We start from the raw sequence: 27,819 nt of genomic DNA on the forward strand, positions 1-27,819 counted from the left end.
TGTGTAATGTTTCAGTCAGCTGCTTAGGGCAGATTTATGCCTTTGGATTAAGATGCAGCAGTGTGAGGTTAACACAGGCTGTAAAGGGTTCATGGGAGTAATGGAACAGCTTAGTCTTCACCATCATTTTCTATTTCTTTGAGAATGTAAACAACATGGACATATTTGCTCTTTTTTTTTTTTTTTTTTTTTAAATCACGTAAGCACAGCATAGCAAATACATGAAGGTAAATGATATTACTTGGTTGGGAAATAAATACACAGCATGGCACAAAAATGTACAACACATCCATCTAGTGAGGTAGCAATGCCACGACAGCCAACGGGTTAAAATCCTACGCTGAACCATAAATCACTTCCCACGCCGTAGGCATCTACAAACAGGAGCAGAGAAACAACTCGCCAGAGAAGCATAAATTCAGCTTTAGTGTTATTAGTAGTGAAATGAAATATTAGGATGCTCCAACGTGTGAATATATCGGACTAAATATACTGCAGCTAAAAAAGAGCACACATGGTATGGTCTGCATATTGTGTGATTGGTTGTTTTAGCTTTTACTTGTAACATACAGTAATCTGCCGGAGAAAGCCTGTTTGCTTTGCATTTTAATTTGGCAGCCGCTATAAAAGAAAATTGATGATGCTGGGGAAAAGGGAGAACAAACAGGCATGGGGAATAGGAGAGGTAGATGGAGAATTGAAGGAGAATCATTTGCATTGGTGACAACACGAGGACAAAGCAAGCAAACCTCAGCTCTTATACTTTTCTAAGTGATGGTGCGTTTGAGCTCCGACATAGCTGAGTTGCATTTTTGGAGGCGGAAACACATTTCCTTTAATGGATGACCAAGTGGTCACGGTGGCAGCAAATGTGTAAACAAGGATGTCAAATGTCCAAATAAGGCGAATGTATTTAAACTCGCGTTCTAAAGGAAAGCTGGTCTAGACCTCTGTCACATGGTCCAGCATGGAAGATGCACTGTAGCTCCAAATATTAAAAACTATATTAAACAGTATTGTTTAAGGTTAATACACAGTGAAAAGTGGGACCACTCGTTAGCTATAACCTATTATAGGTATTGTGTAATAGACAAGTCAAAGAAAATGATTTAATGTAGCTATTTTCCCCATTACAGAAATGCAGCATAGAATGCATTTCTTACCTCGCATACGATTTCCAGCACTGCAAACATTGGTGGTGATAGAGTGTGCACCTTAGGCCTTACTGTCAGATGTTACTGCCCACGTTTCTGTGTGTGTGTGTGTGTGTGTGTTTTTATGAGCAGTTGCGTTGTGAGTCTTTATGCTTCAAGTACAAAGTTAAAGTGCCCTTTAAAACAGAGGCAGCCTATTAATTTTCCCCAAGGAGCCACATGAAAAACTGGGACTGTTGTGGAGGGCCACGCCAATAAGCTTATAAGAGATACAATTAATATTAAGCAGAACTTAGTGTAGCCTGTTGGTCCCAGTTTCTCATTTGGCCCTTTGGGGAAATTGATTGCCCACTCCTGATTTAAGATGTGATTTTTACATAGTGTGCTGCAGATAATTTGTCAGCAATAGATTCCACGCTGTCAAAACCAGTTCTCTGATCGAGAGTGAATTGGGTCCAAATTATTGCTTACTCTTGATTCTTGTCATTTTTTGCACATGACACTTGTGTCTCTGAGGGACAGATCAGTGCAGCATTGATTGTGGGTAGCCACCATGTTAGAGTGACAATGCCATTTGAAGCCTCGCTTGTTGACTCGGCCCCTGTTAGGCAGCTGCTGGAAGAGAGGCAGGCAGTTATTTGAGGTTAATGGTTGTCCTCAGCCTTTCTCTAGTTGGACATTCACATGGCAACACCACAACTGTCTATGGTACAAACAGTAGTGCAGTGTATTAGTCACTCACCAGTGGCCTGCTGTTTTCTCATAGTTGGACTTTTGACACTCTGTAGGAGCAGTTATGCCAGTGTTCACTGTGGTGCTGTTGTTGCTTTATTACTGATTTCTATTGTTCAGTCATCCTCAGTGTAGTAGGTTAATAGAAGATTCCTCGTGGAATAAACTAGTATAAAAGCCTGAAAGGTCCAGAGAATTTGCGAGTAGATACCATTAACTTGACTGAATGCACTGTGTGCAGATGGGTATTTCACTTTTCACTAAGAATTTGTTGGAATCCTGCCTGGTGAGCTGCCCGTGCAGGAATGCATGTAATAAACAGTCGACAAAAGACTCTAGGGAAAAAAGTAGTGTCTTTATCTTTTCTGCTGCACACACACACAGACACAGAGAGCAGTGTTATTCAGGGACTTTCTGCTCTTTAGCCCGAGGCCATGTTCCTTTCACATCTCTTCCTTCTCCCTCATTTGTCAGTCAGTATTTAAGTTAATAAAACAAGCTTATTTTAGCTCGCACATTTCAGCTCCTTTTTCAGTTTACATTCTGGGTCGAGGAGGAAAACCTTAATATTGATTGATGGGGAAATGTCATATATCGGCTATTCAAAATAATACTTTAACATTTCAGTCGGTGCAAAGCGCTTCAGCACTGTCTCTCACTGGTATATGCATACTACACCTGATTTAAAAAAAAAAAAAAAAAAAAAAAAAAAAAAAAGTAAGACATTATAATTTTGCATTCTTACTTGTGCACCTTTTCTCTTGTGCTTTTTTCCTAAAGTTTTCTCAGTTTCAACCTGAAACCTTGATTTTTATCTTTAAAATGTTGGGAAAATACACAATGTTCATTATTAGTGATCTGAAATTAGTGATCTCAGGCATCTCTGTGTAGAATTTGTGGATCGGTGTTTTGTGGATGGCTTCCAACTACTGCTCCGTCCTTACAGGCACCTCGCTTGACGTGTCAAACTAAGAAAGTCCAAAGTCCATGAGGCTCTGCTGCAGGAGTGTTCTTCCAGAATGATAATTGTGATATCTTAAAATGAGGGTCCAGATTCTCTCTTAAGTAGTAAACCACGTTGAGATCTGGTGACCATGATGGTCATAGCATGTCAATCACATCATTTTGCCACCTATTGAATATTCAGTGAGACCTCGTGCTCTCTCAGTGAGGCATTGTTATCTTGGAAGAGACCACTCCCATTTGCATAAAGTGTTTCATAACAGGATAAAAGGTAATGAGGGTTAGCCCACACGTCTACATTGTGATGAGTGACTCATCACTTTTTTCCTGTTCTCTATAAACCATTCTCATGCCTATGGTTTTTGCAACACTAAACACACTTGTGTAATGAGAGGGTTAAGCCCTTCAACCCTCATCTTGAAATCCCTCTGTATGTAATTGTTATTCGACTGTTGTTACTGACAGTATGATTGTGCCCTGCATTGGAATTTTCAGCCAACTGAGAAAGAGTTGGTCCGTTGTTTTTTGGTACTTGCTGCATAGTCATCAGATATTCGCTGTTGGCAATATTTACCCAAACATATTTACCCAAGTTTTCCATAGATGTAAATGCAGATGCAATTTCCTGCCAGTCTGTGACTAAAGCTCCTCCCCGCCATTTTACTGAAACTGAAGTCTTGCAGATTAGCAATTGCAAGTTTACATGAAAGTGTTTGTGGTAGCTGTGATTTCTGTGTACTGACTGTCCTCTGATTTAAAAGTGTGAAAAAGGAAATGTGCAGCCTTAATGCGTGCAGTATTGTCTAAGTCAAGAAATCAGTCAGTGATCTAAATTTGATGACTGACTAAAGCCTGACAGCAGATACTCGGAGTAAAGTCTCAAAGCGAGGAGGAGCTTGATCGTATCACTTTGACTAACCACCTCAAGCTTCAGCCCTGCTTTGTTTGATTAAATTAGCCATTCTTCTTTGCTTTACTACAGCTAAATAATCAAAAAGAATAAATTGTGTGTGTTTTCTGAAACACCTTTTCTTGAATTTAGTGGAAAATGTCATGATGTCAAGTAAATTTGTGAGGGAGAATTCGTGAGGTCATATGGAAAGATACCCAAGGTGCTAAGGGAATCCAGCTACACTAGGTTAAGTAATAATATGTTGAAGCTGGTCTCTGTTGATGTTCCAAACAAAGTTCTTATAAGGATGTCAGCCACTCTGTAGCCAACACTTAACAGGAAGTTATTTTAAGCTTAGAAGACAAAGACAATACCTTGACGTGTCTGTGAAGGTTCTCAGTCATCCAGGTCATCGTAGTCAAAGGAGCTTGCAAAAGAAAAGCGTCTGGACAATACCTTGACTTTCTCTTGTCAGTGGGACATAAAAAAGAATCACCAGACAAATTTGGTCAAAACAGATTAAAAGGTTTCGGTAGTGTGTACACAATGTTTAACCAGAGGTAAATGGAAAAATACACTGGCCTTATTGTGCCAGCTATGCTGTCACAAAGCTTTTGGGTAGTAGGGACCATCATCTGTGACATTACAGAGTTTTTATTGCGTATTTGTTTTGTAGTGTTTCTTATTCTCGCCTTAAAGGTTAGATTAATGTGTGGGGGTAGGTATTAGTTCATGTAGTTCACATCTGTGTATGCACTGTGATCATTTTATTTATAGAGCACTAACCACCATGGTTTGACTGTGGGTTTAACAACATATTTATAGTTTAGTATATGGAAACATTAAGTTTCCACAGGTCATGTGCATGACTTGTGTGCCTTATTGACATCACCCCACTTTGAAAGCTGCTGCTACAAGAAATTAAATATAGAATTAAGATGCTTTGTTGTCCTAAAGGATTGCTGGGTGTATCCAGTGTATATCCAATGCTAAAGGAGATGATAAAGAAAGCACTGAATGACCTCTCCTTGCATTTTGAGATTTCAGCCAGCTCTTAGAGATTTCACTTATATATTTCAGGGTCATTTCACTCAGTGGGCAGACTCCCTAAGCAAAATAAAAAAAAGAAGAAGATAAAAGGCTGATTTCCTACTGCTAAAGCCTGGGTTGTTTATTTTCAACAGCTCACTGACTCAAGTTTAAGACCATCTCTAAAAAGCCAACGAGGTGCTGAAAAGAAAATGCCCATTAAACAGAAATCATACCCCATCATGTCGAAAGCAACTGAGCACAAGTGAAAATGATATTGAGGAAAAGGGCTGATGTCTGTGTGCTTACCAGTAGATGTTATTAAGTTGTATGGACTAGTCCTCTTGATAAATGTTATTAAAATACTGAAATGCTGGTGCTCTTGGATACACTTTCTATCATTTGGCCTTGTGTGCATTTCTCTACTGAGCTCCTGTTTAAGTATTTATGGTATTTATGGTATTTGGATTAAAAACACTGCCAATCAGGAAGTTGCTTCCACTTAATGTTTGTTTACTTTTTTTTTGGTTTTGAATATGTCTATTTTTGAACCTCTGTTGATGGACGTGGATCTTTTGGTACCTAGTATGACAAAATGTCATCTTTTTCCACTTTGATTGTCATGTAGGAACACTATGTTGACAGCAAAGTAAGACAGCTAGTCAAGACCAGACATTAAATTCAGCACAGCAAACACGTAACGCGAACATACCCTGAGGTTTTCATTTTACCAACATCACATATCTTACTTTGGTGGGGTTGTAGATGTCAACCTAAAGTCAACACAAAGCACTTCAAGAGCTCTCTTATCTACACTTGTTATTCTCTTTCGTCTGAATAATTTAGTTTCGTTTAATGAGTTTGTGCTCTACCATTGCAATAAGCATTAGTAAACCAGTTTCATTTAGAAATTATTCAAGTGATAGCAGTCAAAAAAGATATGTCTAGATTGCACTTGATTTTGTCTAGTTTGTGTTTGATGTACTCGATAATGTTGCTAAGCAGCTCTTTGTAATGTACTACTTGATCCTTTTTATCTTACAGTCTTGCTGAGTGGTTGTCACTTGCCAACAGTCTGTCTGTAACCAAATTAGTTTAGGCTTGATAAGACTACCAGAGCTGTGGAATGAAATTTCATACTCTTTGTTGAATTATCTTGAACCCCTATAGAAAGAAGACCGTTTTGTGTCAAGGGGAACCTCTTCATCAGCTCTAACTGATATTACCACAGAAGTTATTGCTATGGTCCCTTCTGTTTCAGTGTTTAAACAGCTCAGATGCTAAATATACTGTTGCATTGTAATGCAGATGGCACCATCTTTTTTTTTTCTGTTTTGGCTTAAAGGGCTCCATCGAGTGTTTTAAGTCTCACTACCTTGTGGAGGAATGTAATGTTGTCGAAGTCAATCATCATTACCACAGAGGAGATGTTACTCTTAAACAAGGCAGTTTGTCCTGCAGTATTAACATTCTAATTTTACCGCTTTGTCCTTGTTCGTGCAGTCTGTGTAGCTCTTTGACGACTGATAAACAAAGCTGTGATTGGTTTTATTTTTTATTTTTTCCACTGACATTTTAAGATATTGGAAACAATTCCACCATGAGTGTTGTGCACATTTTTTAAAAAAAGGAGAAAATAGCCTAGATGTCTTTGTGCAGCTGTTCTCATTGACTTGTTAGTGTTGGGGATTGAACAGATATATCAGCTGTTGGTGATTCAGAGTTCGCAGCTGGTAGTTTTTAGGCGTTAGAAGATTTTACATGTGTGTTATAAAAAGAATTGAAAGTTGAATTGGGCTGCTTTATTTTATTAACTGTCTAGATTATATTGTTCTACCACAAAGTGCTGGTTAGTGGAACATATCACTCAACCCTGTTCTATATGAGGCTTAATGCTAAGTAGTTATTTTTAATGAAATGCAGAGTATTGGTTTAGTGTGTTCTTTTAAGTGATAAGATGTTCTTTCTATCTTTCACTGCTAAATAGGTGATAAAGCCCCTGGTGTGGTATTTGTGACGACGTTCCACTTTCATGTTGGTGTGCAGAGATGACAGGCTAGATGAATACTTGTCATCTTGAAGTGTTCCTGTGCCCCACGCGCAAACATATAGATGGATGCAGTAATGTATTACTAAAAATTCCTTAGCAATATCAACCCTAAAGTCTCTCCACTGGGAGATTGCGCAGTCAGTGTGCCTATTGTGCAGCTGGCCATGGATGCAAAGAAGAGTGCCATAGTAGATGCCGCGACTGCCGCTACATCAGCTTCCATTGAGACAGAGTGCCTCAATTATAGAACGGAGAGAGCAGAGATAATTAGAAGTGTTTTGAGAATCTTAGAGACTAGCGTTGGTAATTCAGAAATCATGGCATAGTGGAATGGCTCGGCATGTTAATGGAGTTGCTCTTGTTTCTGCTCGAGTCCTCTTTGAGCAGAGGAAAAATCAATATGGCTCTTTGTCAGTGTTTTAGGATTGGGGGTTTCTTACTCTCTTGCCAACGTGTGCGTGTTCTTTTCGCTCTCTGCATCAGCTCTAACCACAGACAAGCCACAGTGTGAGTATTTATTTCTTCTCTTAGGTGAGTCTAATTTCCTTTTAAAGTACCCACCACTCTTTGACTACTTGACAAAATTCAGATGATCTTTTAGTGCATTTTTATTGATGTTTTCTTTTCCATGAATAGCGGTGAATAGTGTTAACACTGTGCTGAGGTTATTTCTAAGAGCATTTCACTAATACTTTGTGACAGGCAGAAGAATTTGATTTACTGGGGCAAGCATTTCCGTTATCAAATGACCGTAAACGCACTTTTGGTTTCTTCTTGTAACAGTTGCTTGAAACATTTGTACTGTTACTGATATGAGTGATTGGCACTGAAGTTAGACTGATTTGTAAAGTTACAACAATGCAGAACTGGCATGATGTTCTGTTGGTTTGGTTATCAGCTGTGAGCTAGACACTCAGAAGTCCATTCACATTTCCTTCTGGAACAAAAATGCAAGAGCTTTAGCGAGGCACACGTTGGAACGGTTTGACAACGCACCAGTGCAGAGTTGGTCTTCAAAGCAGGGCGAACACTATGCCAATTTTATTAATCATGCAGGATGTATTAACTCGCTGCCAGAATCTGCTGTTTGTGTGGTCACAGAAAAATAAGCCTGCCACACATGGAACTTACAATGAGAGTGAACACTAAGCCTGGTCAGTTTTGTCCCAGTAATAATGGATCACTTAAGTTAATTATGAATGTGTTGCTCTTGTCGGTATATTTTGTGATATGCCAAATATTCAACTTTCCTCAAGTGCTTATTAACAAAGACTTAATCTGACTGGTGGCAACATATTTGCATGTCTGCATTCATCAATCAGACAGTAATTATTAGGAAACCTTCAAAATCTCTCTGGGAGTGATTGCAGTCAGTCCAAGTCAGACTGGGAAGGGTTGTCTCAGGTGACCTGTGCAATCATCTTGCAGAAGTGGTCATAAATAAAAGGTTCAATAGTTTTAAATGATTTTTTTCCTCCATGTTTTGCTCTGACATCTACAATAAGTCGCAGCAAAAATAAAATGTTGTCTCCTGGAATCTGCAAAGGCTTGTCTTGGTTTTTGTGCACGCTTTAATACACCTGCTCGGATACGGTGCTGAGAGGGTGTAATGTCAAGACGTCAGTTTCCTAATGCATCTAACCTTTTCTGTGAGCAAATAGTTTAAATGTCAGTGTAGTTGATCACATAATAGATTTTATTTATTTAATATTCCAAAACAGTCTGTGGGGCAGCAGAGGTAAATATTTGTAGTCGAGTTTAACATTTACGTTGGCATTTCAGCTGTGATCAAATGATGACTGCGTTGCCTTATTTGTCCACCTTAGTGTTTATGTACTGATGTGACATTGATGCAAGATGTAAAAGAGTGTTACTTCTGTTCTGTCACCTAACCCATTTTACTGGAACACTACTGTGGACAATATACCTTTTAAAGCGGCGTTGTGTAAGAGCTTTAAGTTTTGCTGCCCAACAGCAGCTCTTCTACATCTGGTTTGGTCTGAGTCATTGTTCTGCCAGTCCAGAAATCGTGGAAGACTACTGCAGAAAAGACTGGAAGACTTTATATTAAGAGGTTATAGAGTGTTGAGTATAATGTATTAACTCATTCACTGCCAGCCATTTTCAAATCAGGTAACTCCCCACTGCCCCACTGGGTTTTTGAGCATTTTCACTCATTTTTGAAGAGCCACAGAAAACTGTGTGTTATGATCATATAAACGCTGAACCTACCAAAATGAAGAACAGACTCTCTTCTTTCATCCAAAAAAAAAGCTTGTTTCTACCATTTTCCATTCTTTAGTAATCAGCTGTAGAAGAGAGGTGGGTTCCACCAAAAATGCCTGTTTTGACCAAAAAAAGGGAGAAAACGAGCTTTTTGTGAAAAATACATTTCAAGCAGAAAAGTGCCTTTGACACTAATATTTCTTGCTTTGTGACACCTCTAACATATAAAATAGTTTTTCACTTCTATAAAACAGAAATAACACTGAGAAAGGTTATGTTTTATCAAAACAATTTATTTACAAATATATGAAAAAATCAAATTCACTGACAAGCTGCCCGAGGTTGTATTCTGGCCCCTCCCATTGAAAAACGTAATTGACGTCTATAGACGTCAATGGCAGTGAATGAGTTAATTAAAAAAAATCAACCTTTTAGAAATGGGAGATTGTAAAATTTATCTTCACTCATATGGAAGGCAGCTGTCTAGTGAGCCTCCATTTGCTTAGCATTGTGAGTTACTGTTGTTGGCCTCTTTACTGCTCAAGATGCTGGCTGACCCACAGACTCCTGATTCCCATCACTTTGATTGGCTGCTAGTGTTTATTTTTTGATAATCAGCTCAAGCACACAATCCAATTACACAGAGGTTAGTTTGTGAATGCGCGCCCTGAGTGAAATTAAGAAGATCTGAGAACATCTGTAGGCGTTGGGTTTTAACCCCCCCACCTCCACCCCTCTGCCCAAAGTATCCATAATGACATTTTACAAGACAAAGTAAGCATTCAAGTTGGTCTTCTTTTGTCATGTTGGGCTTCTACTAGCAGTTAAAGCCATAAGACATCTAAACAAGGCATGTGAATATGTGACATATCACACCAATCAGGGCTGAATACATCCGGTTAAACGGTTGGGTTTCCCTACTATTATGACAACAGTTTTTTAAACAATTCCCAGATCAAATGGACAAACAAAACTGTGCTTGATGTTCTCTACTGTTTGTTACCACATTCGTTACAGCAAATGGTGGAGACAGCATAGTCAAGTCAAAAATCAAGTTTAACTCTGGTTAATAACAGTTACATTTGTTACTGTTACTGCTGTCTGAAGATCCTCGAGTAAAAAAATAAAAAGAGTCTTACACAACCACAGTGCACTAAATTGCCATCTGAACAAACTAGAATGAAGATCTGGCAGATCTTTCTGAACCTACCTGGATATTAAGAATTTATTATATTTATAGCTTTATATACCCGGCCAGTAGCTAAGCCTTGAATATGGAAAGATTAGAGAATGCCAATGCTGAAGTGGACTTTATATTCAGCATTGAATAATTAGTATTTGTTTATTTACACAAGGCAAACTGTCATTGCAATACTAAATTATGTTATTGCAAATCAAAGATTTTCCCTCTGATGTGAAGCTAGCCAGGAGCATCGACATCACTAATAAGTGGACCTATACATTCTGTGATATGGGGGGCAGCCAATTACCATTACCATTATTTTTGCACTGGATTTATGTGCCATTGTTTGGTTTAATAATAATTTAGAAGAAGTAAGCATGCAAATGAGTGTTTATTTGCTATACTCTGCTTCTGTGTTACAGTACAATCAATTTCAGCCATAAGCTAAACAGCACAGTGGTGTTGCTAGGCAGAATATTAGGAACAGATTCTAAGGGAGCCTTGTTACTGTTTATCTTATTTCCCAGTATTCTTTTTCTTTTCTTTTTTTTTCCTGTCATGGACAAATTATTTCTGCCTATTTCAGAGAATGGTCAGCTGTTTCCGAATATATGTAAACCTTGACACAGTTTTTGTTCAAATGTAACTGCAGTTACAATGTGTGGCCCATCCGTTTTGCTCTTTTGCCATCAGAATTATTGTCTAAAGGCGAAGAAAGATGCCCAACGGATTTACTTTACCAAATGGACCATCCCAGCCTTGCCGTAATGGTCTATTTGATTCACCTTTTATTGTTTATTTTATTTTATTTTCACTTTGCTAAACACGGGACAGACTTGACTGGGGAAAAGGGTTGAGCCCTCCATGGAAGATGCTCCTGGAGGGCTCAACCTGAGGGCTCCCATTCTTTTTTTTTCTTTTTTTCAAGAGCCAAATGTTGTTGGTTAGCTGACTCAGAACCTTTTTTGTGCACAGGTAGCGGTTATTCCTCCATTATATCTTGATCAGCTGAGCAGTGAGAGGGTCTGTAGTTTATTCCAGCTGTGGATTTTTCTGTGAGTCAGCATTGTGCAATCAAAGGAACTGCAAAACCCAAACTGCAGGCGCAACATTAAAGATGACCAGTTAAAAGTTTGGGGGTTTTTTTCAGAGAGAGAGAGAGAGCGCTTGGGCTTGGCAGTATATAGAGACCTGGCCATTAGATGAAGGGAACAGTGGTGCATGATCACAGGAGCCTTTGCAAAGGAAACAAAATTGCTTTCATAGCATGCAGTCAGGTGAAGACAAGTCTCCAGGAGGTTGGCATATCATTATCTAAGCATAGCATAAAGGGAAGACTTCACAAAAAGAACTGCAGAGGGTTTACCTTAAGGTACAAACCAAGAGCCGAAAGACCAGATTAGACTGGACATGGCTTCCAGCGGTACTGGGTCACTGGTGTTTATTGATGGTGTGACAGATGACAAAAGCAGTGGGATAATCCAGAGTGTACAAAGAAAATACTGTCTGTTTAGATTCAGCCAAACGTAACAAAGTAGATGGGACGCTACTTCACAGTACAGATGGAAACTGACCCAAAACACTGTGTAAGCAATCCGGGCGCTTTTGAAGGTAATGAAGTGGAATATTCTTCAATAGGAAGTCAGTCACTTGATCACAATCTAGTGGAACATGCATCTCACCTGTTGGAGATAAATTAAATACAAAAAGACACCTGAACTAAAACACACAAAATAAAGGCAGTTAAAAGAAACCTCAGAATAATGTTGGTTTCAGAGTAAAGGCAGTCCTCAATTGTGATTCCTTCCATTTGTTTAATTATATTTGAGCAGCTAAAAGTGGGTTCAGCAGTCATTTTAAATGGAGCTAGTTGCTGGAGACTTTTTCCATTAAAGGAAACATCTTGTTATTGAACTACTGCTGCACAATAGAAGAAGCAGGCAAGAAGTTACAAACCATCAAATTAACGATAGCACAATTGGAAGACTGCAATCCAGAAACATATGGAGCAGCCAAAGCATGTGAAAGTCAAACAACGCTAAATGTAAAAGGGGAAAAGCAAAACATTGTGTTCAATCAATGGAAAAAAAGAGAGAGTTCTAATGTAATATAGATTAACACACTGTTACACACCCAGATCACTCAGATTCCTTCTCTTAATTCATTTTAGTTTCCACAATACTGTAAAAGTAATATGCATACACATTTTGATGCTCCCTTGTTTTGGGTCATTATGCTCACTGCATTTTGTTCACCTGTTATACAATTTGAAACTGAGAATCAAAGCGGCAATATGAGCAATTTTAGGATGTGGATAGTGGAGCTGAGTTTAATTCAGTTTTGTTTGTTTTTTGTCAGCTACACGAATGAAATATGAAGTGAATGCGCATGGTGCATTTTCCTAGCACAAGTGCTACTGGATATCCCTCACTGTTCAAACATTCAGTGCTTGATATAGAGAGTCACAGCTATGCAGGGAATGCATTTGAGATTTTGCAGGTGTTCTTCTCTGTGAGATATGGTAAACCAAATCTCTCCTCCAGCCCTGCACGACAATTTAGAGCAACTCTGGAGAAACATCTTTCAGTCCTTAATAAGATGTGGTGCACTGAGTTTAGGATGAAGTAATAATCATTATGACTAAGTATGCACCTCAATAAAAAAAAGGAAAAGAAACCATTATAGCATTATATAAGCTTTTTTTATTGTTATTATACCAGGAGCTGCAACAAACAATGCCCTGGGCCCCACTGGTAGTGCTATTAAATATGTGTTTATCATGGGATGCAATAATCTAAATGAATGGGTTTTCGTTGCCATGTGTCTCAAGGATCTCTGGGTTTGTGATAGTAGGATACAGTAAGAAGGTTCCTAGCAGAGATAATCATGCTTAATTTAAGGGCACGTCTCATTTATACCTTAGCTGAGTCCTTATCTGGCTGTCTGTGCTATCAAACAATAATTACCTGCTCTGACTTTTGATTTAAAATGTGTGACGTCCATTGCCGGCTATTTTTGTCAGATTTTGGAGAATTACCCTCATTTGAGCCCTTAATAGTGCAGTCATATTTTCTCTGTCAGGTACAGGTGGTAATAATAGAGTCACTTGTCATATTTCCCATTGTGTCTGTGTGTTATTTTTCACCTTTCCATTGTATTGCTTCTGTCTGCTACACTTGGTAAGCAAAAAAAGGGAAAATGAGGCTGGCCGGTGCCTCAGTAGTCATTTTCAGAGCCTTGTTTACAGACACATACTCTAGCAGTCACATGTAGAAAAACCACATTATGTCAAATCTGAATTAGCTGTGTTCCACATGAAATAATCCAGAAATCACAACCCGCTGTCCTTTTTCTACACTCTCAAGGCTAAATCACCCCTACATGGCCTCGAATAGATAGCTGAATGAAACTGGATCTGTGAAGAGAAAAAAAAAAGGGGGTGGGAGGAGGCTGGGGGTGCAAGCACTGTGGGAGTTACACAGCCTGCATGCCTTTCACTCAATGGGCCACTCTTTGGGACATTTCCTCAGTGCAGCTTTTTCAAAAGGGGCTTGCACTGCAGCTCCAGCAAAAGGGGCAGTACAGTGGGTCAACTGCCACTAGAGTTACAACCTCTCTTTTGTCGAGGTGTTGGACAAATTAGACCTCACAACTGTTTACCCAGTCATATAGGGACAGCTGCATCACTCCGCCCCTCCAAAACCTGCCACTGATGGTCGTTCCTTTGGGGAGCCATCTGTGAGGAGTAAGCAGCGATCAAATGATTGCTCAACAGTTTTACCTCCGTCACTGCTGGGGGTGATCATTTAACAGAACGAGATGTGTGTATTGTGTGATCCAGCTGTGATGTTTCCACTGTTTTTCTTGATGGAGCTAAGTCAGGGTACATGTTAAAATGAGCTGGTAGGTATAAGTGTGCACCAGCATCTGTGCTGCATCCTTTAGATTTTTTTCCCCCCTGAGGAGGGTGTAACTGAACTTATAAATATAGTCTTGTGTGGGTATGTGTCATAACTGGATAATTTGGTATAAAGAATAATTCTTTGAGCTCTTCCATTATAGAAACATTTATTTCATTTAATTGTACTACCAGCAGTAATGAGGCAGAAAATATGCTAATATCTCCATGTAATCTCTTTGGGTGCTGTCACAGTTCTTGGTGGATGCCACAGGATTCAAATGAGCCAAATACACATGAGTAGAAGTCCAACATTCAGATGTGATTTTTAATTATATTGGTTTGTGGTTTTTAAAAAAAGTCTGCATTATAAATTTATAGGTTTTATGAATAAAGTAAAAGTAAAATGCTTTCTTGCCATTTATTTTTTTTAACTGGCAGAGTTTGATATCTCTAGTAACACACTGTGAATGATGTCCTTGATTTTCATCAGTTCTTGACTCACCTTTATAGAAGCACTGTTTAATACCAGTTGTTCATTTACGCATTGATTGATTGATTGTGAAAAAGGTTTGCTGAATCCGTATAGCAAATTTTATTCTGGATTTTAATCAAATTTTCTTTTTACATTTTTACTCCACTACTACTACTACTTGCATTTACAATATACATAAATTTTCACAGAACATCCCATGCAACATCTGTTTGCTACACGACATATTGCTGCCGACCAAACTGCAGTTGTTGCAGTTTGCATCTCACCGACACATTTACATTTCTGAGAAGGTTAGGTCCAAGCTAATTTGACTGGCAGATAATTAGATGTAGCTGAAGCATAATTTTACTATGAAATGTAGCAGAAAATGAAAGCTAATCATTTTGTAGACCCACCTGACCGTAAATAGTTGTAGCAATAAGCATCAAATTTAAAGGAGCACTTTAAGCAGGAATAGATGTTTGGGACATAAGCATGAAATTCAACATTGTATTATAATGATTATAATATTTGACTTCCTCTGAGGATATATTTTTATGTGATACAATACTAAGATATTTTAATAGCCTATAATATGTAAACACAATCTGTATGAACTCATCATTATTTACTTCTATTATTAGCATTGTTTTATTTCTGTTATTTTACACATATCTCCATTCATTACATTAGTATTACTACATAGCTTCAACTTCATGCTGACCTTAAGTTGTGTTTCTGCACCTTAGTTTTAGTCACTATTGTTAATCACCATTTTCATATAAATGTAGTCATACATAGCCCCTATATACCTGTTGCTAATACTGAGCTAATGGCAAGTTATTACTTTAGTGTCAAAATACAACTACCTAACTGTAAAACTGTGTGAAGCTGTGCATTGGTTAATTACACGGAGACATCGTTGTACTTTACAAAGCTCCTAGCAGACTTTCAGTGTTTCTTATAGTAAATAATAACCTCTTTTCACAGTCGCCCACTCACAACAAGCACGCTAACAGCTTGATTTTCACATTGAGCTCACATCTTTTTTTTTTCTGAAACTCCAGAGGAAAAAACAAGAACCAAAAACTTGTATCTTTATACAAAAAGATTTATATAACTATCTTACCTTTTTCAAACCCAGATTTGAGTTCTGTTTTGAGAAAAGAATTTTTAAACATTCTTTTCTGACCATTTTGTTCTGCAGTATGTCCACAAATGGATACAGCTAAGATCTGTTCAAGAATGTCATATTTATTTGCCCAAAGATATATAAAAGTGATGACCTTTAGGCTACATTGTGTAAGCAAATACAACAAACTGGTGTTCTCCTGAGACGTACACTGGTTCATTCATGCTTTTAAGCTCCTCTGTTAGTTCAAGATTACCATTATACTATTGAGTTGAAAAGGCACGGCTTCATAAACCATGCGGGGGAGTGTGAGGCCAGCTACTTCTTATTTATCAGCAGTGGCACTATCAGCAGTGGCTTGTGAAAAGAGAGCCAGTCATTCAGAACAGTGGGGCCACCTTGGCTGTCAAGGCAGGATTTAGGCTACATTTCCCATGGTTGCCATGACGACTGTGGGAAGTGATTATGAAGAGAGGGTTTCGAGCAGCGCTGTCACACCAGTGGGTATTACCATAGTGGTTTGCACGGTGATCATCAGAGAATTACTGGCTCATGATCAAACGATTTTTTTTTTTTTTTTTTTTTTTTTTTTTTTTTTTTTGTATCCACTGTTATTTTTGTGTCTGAAATATGAGATTAATGTATGTGTTTTCTTGCTTCTGTTTTTTCTAGGGTAAAATGTGGTTAAATGGGACAGGAACAAGTAGACCGTGAGGATTCTCTAACCCTTGCCCCTGTGTCCCAACCGTCTAAGAGGGTGTCGGACCTCACTGAGGCAATCCTGGGCCGTTGGCACTAAAATGTCCCTAAGTGGTGGCACTGCAGGCGGGAAAGGTGTGGACTCTAATGCGGTGGACACTTACGACAGCGGGGATGAGTGGGATATCGGTGTTGGAAATCTGATTATTGACCTTGACGCTGACTTAGAGAAGGACAAACTTGAGATGTCTGGCACCAAGGACGGTATGGCGGCACCACCAAGTGCAGTTGCAGCATTGCCTGACAACATCAGGTTTGTTAGTCCAGTGTCTGGCTCTCAAGGCAAGGAAAGTAAATCCAAATACAAGCGCAGTAAGAACTCTAAAGACAATAATAACAAAGCTTCAGCTGGAGATGGGGGTAAAAAAGAAACTACAGGGCGGACTCAAGGGGAGCCAACAGGCACAGCAGCAAGTGCAGCAGCTGCTGGCAACAATTCCACCTCTGGGAAGAACATGGAAAAAGTGGGAAAAGCCTCCAGAGGTGTTCTCGGCGGTAAAAAAGAGAAAGACGGGGCTAGTGGGAAAAGCAAGAAGGACAAAACAGATGGCGCCCCTGTCGTTGCAATAGGTGTCACAGAGAAGGACGTTGTCTCTCAAGCCCAGGTTGCTTTGGGAAATAGTCGTAACGCATCCTTTGAGAACACGCAATCAGCAGACTTGGCAGATGCCAATCAAATGGGGAATATTGCACTTGAACCTGTTGGGATAGTACCAGCACTGACTACAAAAACTGAACCAGAGGAGGTGGAGAATGGTAATGGAGAATGCAAGACGTTAAAGAAGGTAAAAAATGAAAAGGTACGTTTTCCTTTATTTTTGGTTTTAACTTTGCACATATCTGTTTGGCATCACTGGATTGGGTTATATTTGTCCTTGTGAAAAGAATTTTTTAATTTCTCGTTTTAGCGAAATGTACCTTTGACATTAAATAATTTGTTTTTATTCATTAGTCTCCTAGAAAAAACAAACATATTGGCATACATGTTTTTTTTTATCCTAACTAAAGCCTGCTAAATTTGACAATATTTTCTATTTCTATCGAAATCTGTGTTGGCAAGAAGAATGCTCGCCTTGTTTATAAGGTGAAAAGTATCTTTGAAACAGCACTGGCTTTATTTATCATAGAGAAATAAAAACAGTAGTGCTTAATACTGTAGACTTCTGGAAATTGTGCTCATAAGGGCCTGTTGCTTTCTGCAGGCTTGGAAATGTACATTCCCCAAAGCAGTCTGACATGTGATGCAGAAGAAAAGACCAACTGCTGATTTCTCTTTTATTACCATGCGATGAGAAAGGGTACCCTTGATGTATAAGATGCTGAGTCCAGCTACAGGAAATGGCCCACACAGCAGTGTTTTTTTCCCCCCTGTTCTTGAAAGCAGGATTGATAATTGCCTGCTTATTTTAAATGGTTATTCCATGTTAAAAATAAATGCCAACAAGCCTCAGTTGAAATCAAAGGTATTATGTGCTTCACATGAGCCAGTAAAGTACCAGTGGCTGACTAAAATGTAATGCACACTGTCACGCAAAACCATAACATAATCCCTGTGAAGTGAAGTAAATGTCAAAATTTCTTCTTCGTTTTTTTATTATTCGCACAATTTCAACGCTGACATTGTCATACAGGAACAATATAAAGATCCGTGTAGCTATTCACCCACACTTATCTTGTTCACTAGAGTTGATCTATCACTGTCTCTATTGTATGCCTCATAGCAGCCTTTTCATGCTCTTGCAGTATAAAAGACAGCAGAGCAGGGAGGTGCTGAGGACTGTTTTTGTCTGTCATCGTGTTCCATTCTTAATCCCACAAGCCCCAGCAATGCCTGGTGGAGCAGTGTGTGGGGGAGGGAGCTGGTGCAAAGCACGCCTTCATCGTTTTTCCTGCTGCTCTGAAAGTGGCATGGGGGATGGGCTGTAAGGAAGCCTGTTTGATTCCTTAAATCCAGGACACCCAGACATGAGCACAAGCTGTAGAGCTGTCGAGTGCCGCGAAAGGAAATTTCAATGTGAATTCTGTAATTGCGATGTATTTCGAATGAAAAGGTTTCGTGAATTGGTTCACTGCGCTGAATAAAGGAGAGGGGTCACAACTGCTTTTAAATATCGATCTTGATTAAATGTATCCTTGAAAGTGTGATGGTGGAGGAAAGAAAGGGATGTGATTGCGTTGCTGCATTCATCAGTTTTGGCTTGAAGAGCTGTTTCATTTGGTGTCCAATGTTTAATGGATGTGTTTTTAAAAACCACACACATCAAAAGTGCATTTACCTCAAAGAATAAAATCAAACAAAAGCTGCTTTCAGCCCTGCTCTTCAGCCCCGAGCTTTTCTAGGACTTAACCGATAGAGACACAAATGTGTGACGCCGCCTGACTGGAAATTAGCCAGCCTTTAACCTGCTAGCTCTCTTAATACAAAGTTGTTTTGGATTGATGTGTGAATAGCACAGCTAATATAATAACTGTAAAATAACCATTAGTGATTACTAGTTCAAACACATTTGAAGTAGGCTACAACCTGCTGTTTGTTACATGTAAGTAAGGACCACTTCAAGGAATATTTTATTCGCTTTTTAAATATTTTTTTTTAAATGTATTTATTTTATTGATTTCCTTTTGTTAAATAGCTCAAGTTTGCACTCACTGGTCAACTCATTAGGGACACCATCTGTTCCTAATGCCTGATTTACAGCTTTGCGTTAAATGTACATGTCGCAGTGATGCAGACCTCGACAGTTGCGATAGGTCTGTTTGGCAGTAGAAATGTTGCCATGGGCGGCATGATGGTGCAATGATTATCAGTGTTCTGCACAGCAAGGAAGTTCCTGATTCCTGCAGAGCTTGCGTGTTCTATTCAATTCAGTTTTATTTATACAGCGCCAAATCACAACAACAGTCGCCTCAAGGTGCTTTATATTGTATGGTAGACCCTACAGTAATACATATACTGAAAACCCCAGCAATCATGTGACCCCCTATGAGCAAGCACTTTGGCGACAGTGAGAAGGAAAAACTCCCTTTTAACGGGAAGAAACCTCTGGCAGAATCAGGCTCAGAGAGGGGCGGGGCCAGCTGCGCGATCAGTTGGGGTTAGAGAAGGAATACAGGACAAAAGACATGCTGTGGAAGAGAGACAGAGATTAATAACAGGTATGATTCAATGCAGAGAGAGGTCTAATAACAGAGGTCTTCCTGTACCTACATGGATTTCCTTTGGGCAGTCTATCTAAAATCCAAAGGCATTCATTACCGTGTATGCGAGATAAATAAAGTGCTTAAAATATAAAGAAGAAAGCTGTGTATAAATGTATAATTAAATTTTAGTCTAAAGCACTTTGAGTGGGAAGATTAGAAAAGTGCTAGATAAATGCTAGTGCATTCCTTTCCATTGTATGTGGTGTAAACACCACAAGTATTGATTAGCACTAGGAGATCAAGCTATTGTGCATTAGTTTTTATTCTGTTAGTGTAGACAATTATGCCTTTCTCATTTTCATGGCTCATAATCAATCCTTATGTAGACATAGAGTTGGTTTTGAAATCTTTTCTCCTTACTGGCTTTCAGTAAACATAACTGTTGATCAAGTACCTCAGAGATGTGTGGTTCGTGTGCAGTAACTTTTGTGTTGGTGGTACCTGTGAAAAAGTATCCACGCAGATGCCAGAATGCCAAATACCCCAGCAAACATTGCCCAGAGCGTTGCAACGCGTGTGCTGATTTTTCTTCTTCTCATAGCGCATCCTGCTCCATTTTTTTCCCCATGTAATTGAAACGCATGGTACAGGTCATCTACACAAAATCCTGCACGCAAATGCAAGTAAAAATGGTTTACCACAGCATAGAAACCATTTGTAACACCCAGGAACTGAAAGACCTGATTAGACCTGACCTTTGCCACAAAATGACTCGTAATAGCCCAGGATCCGAAGCGTACATCCTCTCTCAAATATGGTGAATAACGTATTATAGCATGGGCAAATATAGCAGCTAATGGAAACTAATAGGACGGCACTTAACTGTACAGATGGATAATGACCTGAAACATAACAGCCAACGCAACCTGAGAGCTTCTTTGGCAGAGAAACTGAATGATGTTAAATGGCTGCTCCAGTCCCCAGACCTCAGCCCAGATAAGCATGGTTTTCACTAACTGAAGACTAAACCAAAGGCAGGAAGTTGTAGAAACAAGCAGCGAGTGAAGCTGGATTCTGTAAATGTCTGGCAAAACGTTTTTTGGCAGTCACTGAGAAGTATTAAAAACAGTGCTTAGATTTATAATCACATTGGTTTGTCCATAATTCCATAAATCACATCTTGATTGCTTCATTTCAAATCCACTGTGGTGGTGCACAGAGGCAAAATTGGAAATAGTGTCAACTGTCCAAATATTTACAGACTTGAGTGAATTTTGGATGCTGTTTTTGTTTTTTCATCGTACACAAGCCAATTTCACCAGCTTTCAGCGTCCACTGACGACATTTGTTTTACTGCCTGTGAAATTGATACTAAATCTGATGGGGGGGGGAAATATGTGAAAAACGACCACTGAACTGACTCACAACTCCCCTTAGTCATCACAAGTACTTGCTTATCCGCCTTCTGCACACTGTTATTTAATGCCTTCCCTTTTTACCTAATCACATCCAGAAGCTTTACAGGGTAATATGGCATTTGTATCAAAGTCTGAATGCTTTTTGTATATAAATGTTATGCTTGAATGTGTATATTATGTAGAGTTTAACCATAGAGCAGATTCTTAGGAAGCAAATTTGGATATTTGTCAGCCTAGTTACAGCTTGTCTGAAAGATCTAGTTTAAAAGATCTTGTATGGCTTATCCAAGCATTAATCAGTATCTGTCTCACTAGTAATCTTGTTCTCCATGGCAGAGGTGTAATAGCTTGGCTTCATTGCCTATGTCCTAAGTTAAAGGTCCCCAAAGCCTTCTCTTTTTCTACTTCCTTTGTACAAGCGCTAACTACCTCTGAGTGTGTCTCACTCTCCCACCTCTCATTATACAAACCTAGAGGAGTGAGGCATTCGTCAGCTTCCTCGATGTGCCACCGACCTTGATAAATGGAGCAGCTCTCATGGAAAATTACATAGGCAATGCTACTTTGAAACGTGGGCAGAAAAGGGAAAGACTGCACTTGAATGAAAGAGCCCTGAATACAGCTCTGCATTCCTGTTGATGTCCAGCTCGGTGAGTTCAGGGATATCATGAGAAGAAAGGCAGAGTTCTTTCTCTTTGCCTATGCCTGATGGACTGTTGCTCTTGTGTTACGACTCATTCCTTTTGAGTAGTGCCAGGGATTTTAAAGGCTGTGGAACAGAAGGAGGACTGTGATTTATTTTGAGAAGGGGTACGAATTACACCAACAGGCTCATTGCAAAAAGAGTCTGTTAACTTACCCGTTAATGTTCTGGTAAAGCCAATTGTGTATGTATGAGGAGAATTAATCCTTTGTTAACAGAATAATTCCCTTTTCTGTCCTGTGAAAAAGTGCAACTGTGCATCGTGCTGTTCTTTATTTTCCCCGTTTTTTCAGAAGCGTTTTCACGTGCAGGATTGAATGCTACAGGAGCTTTAAATACTTCGATTTACAGTGTGGTTACGTGACAGATCTTGTGAACTAATTATTACCTTGCACTGCTCAGCTGACTAATCTGTCTCAACTTAAGATGTTTTCACACATGAACTACAGAGAATTTTGGGAGAATTGGGTCAGGGAATTGTCCACAGTCTTTACTAGCATGTAGCATATAATAGGAGATGGTCTGCTTTATTTGTGCCCTTATTACTGGAAATACTGTTTAGTTTAGGCAAGGGAGTTGCTTGTTTAAAGCCGGAGGAGACAGGACACCCACCCACTGTGAATTTACCAGACAATTACCTGCGACGTTCTCACTCGGGTGCTCTAAGACATCACAGACTTTGAACTAGGGAAGTGGCAGGTTAAAGATGGTTTAATTTCTACATTGACTGCATGATCTCAGTTGGGTAGTGTCTCAAGACGTTTATGGGTTCAGTCTATGTTTGTAAAGCAGTTACAGTAAAGAAAGCAGGAAGCAGCTAGCCAGAAACTTGGCATATCTCAACATGGCGTGCAATTTCATCTTAAAAATATGAGGAAACTGGATGGGGGACGGGCAGGGGCAGACCTAAAAAAAAAAAACATTATCTGCTGCAGATGAAGAGTGTCTGAAAGTAATGTCCATAAGAAAAGGAAAAAAAATCCAGAATGAGTTCAAATTGCCATTTATATAGGGAGGAGGTCAGGAGAGGCGCACAGAAGTATCTCCAGCCATCTGTCATGGTTTCAGCCAGTGGTCTTGAGTGATCACGTCAAAGCTGATGGAATAGTGCCATCAGATTTTGATCTACCATGTGGAAAGAATCTAATAAGCAACAGCTTCATTTATCAGCATGACAGTGATCTAAAACATACTGCCAGTGCAGTTAAAAAGACCCATTTCCATTAGTACCTTCTTGGATCGACTTGCCACAACTCGCCACCACTTGACTCGGATCGAATGGTTTTCCATTACAATTGAATACCACCAAATTGTTTTTTGTATTCATTTCCCTCTTTGCCGGGTTTCAAAAATGGCGGTTTTGAGTTTCGTGAACGAGACAAACTCATTACTCAGCGAGCGACGCCACTGACCAGCCAATCGGTGGCATGCAGTCTAACAACATCACATTTTAGCACCTGCTCGTATCGCTTGGAACCCCGACCGAGCAGGTACTATATTAGCACCTGGTACCAGGTACTGTCACCTAATGAGAAACCCTGAAAACCGTGGTGAACCGTGCTCAGTCGATCCAATTAGGTACTAGTGAAAAAGGGGCTAAAGTATAGATGGAAAAACATTACTGAAGCAGTGTGAGAACAGAACAAAAAGGCAGCCAACATCCAAAGAAGAGCTCTGAATGTCCTTCAAGAAGCCTGGAGAACTGTTCCTGAAAGAAATCACAACAAAGCTGAATAAGAGAGTTCAGCCTGTATTGATAAATAAAGGTGGCCATGCCAAGTACTGACTATCAAACACTACATATTTCTATATATTGCTTAGCAAAATATAAAGAAATGACTCTGTTTAATCATCGGCCTTAACCGTGCCTTTGTTCTCAGTAAAATGATAGGTCATGTTTTTCCTCATCTATTTGAGTGATATATAAAATGTATGCTCTGGGAAAAAAAAAAATCAAATTCACATTCAGACTCTGTAGTCACAACTGGTTTTACATCCAGCACAATCATATGAGTAATGTTGGAGTCTACAGAAACTTTCACAGTATGTCGTAGTATGGAGCAGCTTTAGTTCATTGTGCTGTGATTCCTGCTCACTCTCTTTGTCTGTTTCAAGCATGCAGCCTCAGGGAGTCCCTTGCTACAACAGGAAGAAACCATTTGACCATTAATTGTTTTCTGTGTGTGCCGTTAGCTGCGGCCTTCATTGTCACATGTAATGCTTTGAGCTTGTTGGCAAAACAAAGCACAAGACTGCCTAAAAAATCAAGGAAGTACATAATGAACTTGTAGAAGTTTTAAACTAGAATGAATGTTTGTTTTTTTGTTTTTTAAGAAATTGAAAGCCCCACAGATTTAATTTTACATAGTTTCACATCCATGTCCTGGGGAAATTCCTTTTTGCTGCAGACTATGATGAATACCAGGCATACCACACATGTTCAAGGCTTACTGTATACGATCCTTTTCTGACATACCAGTGAAAATTAAAAACCTAGTATATCTCAGAATGACTAGTGCAGTCACAGCAATGCAAAAAAACTACAGCAAAACACACGTAATGTGTTTTTTGATGTGTAGGCATTCAATATTTTAACCTTAAAACACTGCAACAGGATTTTAAATGTATATTTACTTTTACACCTAACAGCTAGTATTTTACTGTTTCCTTTAGCATACTTATGAGATTAGCAGACTAGAGCAGTTGTTAGTAGATACTGAGGACGGATACTAAGATGAAAATAAATTTCCATCTCAAGCTGCCACAAAACTTCCACACAGCTTCCAAGATTGTTGGCTCACTCTTGTCATTTGATACGAACCCAAAAACCTGCCAAGCAATTTCAATCTTTTTAGGCGTCCAAATTGTTTGCACTTGTGGTATTTTTTTTTCTCCTTCTGCTGAAAAGTCTTCATCTTTCCAAATCACTTCAAGTGTCTTACATGATGTACATTGGACCTCAGTGTAATATGATTTATGTGGAGTGATTTTTAAAATATATTACACTGTTTTTTTTGGGAGTTGTTTAAGTGTTATCTCAAAAACCTCCTTGGAGTAGTTTCTTTATCGTATTTTCATCACAATGAGCATCTGTAGGGCCTGTCTGAGCAGATATAGTTTTACTTCTGCTATGCATCACTGAGTCTGAACATTGCTATATGTGTTGCTCATCATCTGTAACCCAAGAAGACTGCATTAGAGAATTGTCACTGCGCAAGCCAGCATGCATAAACGATTCTTCCACACCAGACCACTGATTCACATATTTAGCTAGGAGAAGAATGCTGTAGCCCACAAAGTTTATAGTCATGTTACACAGGAAATCCTTGTCGAGAGGGACCGCAGACTTTCTGTTTGGAAATATTTGATACTGGAAAGTCTTTTCCAATTCACAAAAACAGTCTGTGTTCACCTTGACCTTAGTGAGTGTTGAGTTTGATTTGTGTCCCATCTGTGTGCTTACTGAACGCTGTTGGGATTTGTTGTCACTTTTGATATTCAGGATGGGGAAAGACTGACTTTACCGTAAGCGCAATCAGGAGTAAAGAAGACTTTGAAAGAGTCGTGGTTGTTCTTTGTAGATCAGATTCTTTAAAAATGAGCCACACCGGCAGGTTTTCATCAGGTTTTTTCAGGTTCTTTTTCTGTCTGCAAAGTGCTCTGTTTGGGTCATTTGTATGGTCGTGTTGAACCAGGAGATTTATAGATACCTGTCCCAAAGGAATTATAGTAAGGTATACAAGTGCAGGGAGCAGTGGATAGTCTGGATAGACAAAAATGTACTTTCTGTACATTTCTGACCAGGAGATTGTTACAGTGTGTGCAGGCGAAAAGAGCTTTAGCTTTAGTTTGGGTAAATGTATTTAGCATCAGGTTAATTGGGGGAAAAAAGGTTCTGTTTGTTTGTTTTTTATTTTGTTTGTTTAAAAAGAGAACTCTTTCTCTCTGACACAGTGCAGCACAACCTTAAAAACTTCATTAAGAATTAATGTGAATGTTTGCCACAGGGAGATGAAACATGTGAGGAGTACTTCAGCAAAAAGCAATCACAGATGTGTCAAACAAAGCCCCTATCACGCTTTGTCTCTTCTTTCCCTGTCTTTCTCTTCCCTAAGCTTTCTAAGAGGTGTGTTGTGCTGTGTCTGGATCAGCTTGCTGTGAGGGAAGAGTGTGTGTGTGTGTGTGTGTGTGTGTGTGTGTGTGTGTGTGTGTGTGTGTGTGTGTGTGTGTGTGTGTGTGTGTGTGTGTGTTGGGGGAGGGGGGGATGGGTAGCTAAGGCTTGTACAACTAATTCAGCTCATGAAAGACTTATGCAGCAAGAGCAGCTGTCTTCCATTGTCGGCCTGCAAATTTCCAGCGTGCCTCATTTCGCCTCTCAATGCGTGAGTAGCAAGAGAGAGCCCAGGAGGGGAGAACAGAGAGGAAATAAACCAAAATAAGAATTGGGGGGGGGAACACAAGCAGGCAAAGAGGAGGCAAAAAGTTTCATTGCACCGACTCGGTGTATACTCAGTTCTGGGTTTCTCTATTAAAATGTCGAGGGGTGAGCTGTGGTGCCATGGTCTAATAATAAACCATGAACCTATTCAGACCCAAGCGTGCAGTATGTAGACAGATAAAAAAAAGGGCTCTGCTGTGGTGAAGAGGGCATATGAGGGGTAAGAGGAGGAGGCGTTGGTGGTGGTGGGGTTGAAGAACTGCCTGAGATTAGCAGAGGGGGGAGGGAGGGGGGGCTGAACGGTGTTATGAATGGATAGAGTCTTTAACTCCACAGCTCACTGAATACTTTGTCACAGGCTGCTGCGGCTGTATGTGGAATGAGAGGAACTGGCTGAGAGTTCTCGGATTCCTGAATCCTTGAGGCATGTGGTCTGATTAGCAGAACAAAACCCACACAGTGGGGAGGAGCAGACGTGGCTCCCCCACCACCGCCGCCCCATCTTCCCTCGACAGGAATTTTCTCCCAATGAGGAAAAAGGTGGCTCGCAAGTTTGTACCGACTCGCTGTGTTTGTGGAAGAGTTTGCAGACTATGTTTGGGGATTTCTCATTTGTTTCAGAAGGCTTTGTTTCTCTGCAGCCTCTATTGTTTTGACCACGTGAAAAGAATTTTCACCTTCAAGTCATTGTTCTATTGTCGTCCGCCCCTCATATTTGGTGAAGCTCGTTAAAATGATTATCAATAGCGAAACAGGTTTGACCATGAAGCACATTTGATGAGAAAGTAGTACAGGAGATTAGCTGCTTGTGGAACGTTTTTAGTGTGACAAAGAGGAAGTTAACAGCAAGGCAATGTTTGAGCAGGAGTGTTTATAGAGAGGATTACTTGCTTCTTGCCACCCCCCCTCCCCCTCCCCTTTACTCTCTTAAAGGGATTGTTTGCAGGCAGTTTGTTAAACGAAACGAGTGCAGGGGGTTCACGTTTTCTGCTGTGAAATTCTTCACCACATTGCATCATCCCCTTGTTGCCATGTCTCAGAAGTTCAGATTGCCCATGCAACCGTTAACTTTTCACTTAACCACTTTTTCCGAAGGCAAGACGTTTAATAGCACATTGTGGTTACACATGAGATCCAGAAAAATCTAACGTTTATGAGGGTTTATCGATTTTTATATCGACTCTGACCGATATAGGATTTATAAGACAGATACTGATATTTAGTGATTTTAAAAGTTCAGTGTATTGGCTAACACATAAAATATAAACATGTTTCCCATATATATATATATATATATATATATATATATATATATATATATATATATATATATATATATATATATATATATATATATATATATAGTAATTTATGAGTCCTTACTAAGATAACATGACAGTGAGGTTTAAAAGTAATATTGTTTTATTGTCACAACAAGTTGCAGATGACCTGTTTTACACTCTGCGTGGATCAGCTTGTTGTTGCAACATAAATACTCAGAAAGTGCTTGAAAGACAGTCATAAATGCTATTATCAATAGATTGGCAGATGCATAATATTGGCTGTTATATAAGCCCTGCTAAGATATTAGTCGGGTTCTAGTTGAGAGGAATTAAGTATGCAGCG

At 39.4% G+C, this 27,819-nt stretch overlaps 1 protein-coding gene across 4 annotated transcripts in view; it reads left to right on the forward strand.

The window, feature by feature from the left end:
* Positions 1–27,819, forward strand: part of znf609b (zinc finger protein 609b) — a 90,197-nt gene that overhangs the window by 8,550 nt on the left and 53,828 nt on the right. For 3 of the 4 annotated variants that reach the window (XM_085405983.1, XM_085405975.1, XM_085405992.1), the window contains exon 2: positions 16,407–17,293. In XM_085405983.1, the coding sequence (XP_085262109.1) occupies positions 16,535–17,293 (759 nt within the window). In that variant the 5' untranslated portion in view covers positions 16,407–16,534. The remainder of the gene's footprint in view (positions 1–16,406; positions 17,294–27,819) is intronic. The other variant, XM_085406001.1, reaches the window with a different exon arrangement.

Source organism: Rhamphochromis longiceps, linkage group LG1 (genome assembly GCF_057381845.1).
Source record: "Rhamphochromis longiceps isolate RC_006_pf linkage group LG1, R_longiceps_female_GT1.1, whole genome shotgun sequence".
NCBI lineage: Eukaryota > Metazoa > Chordata > Actinopteri > Cichliformes > Cichlidae > Rhamphochromis > Rhamphochromis longiceps.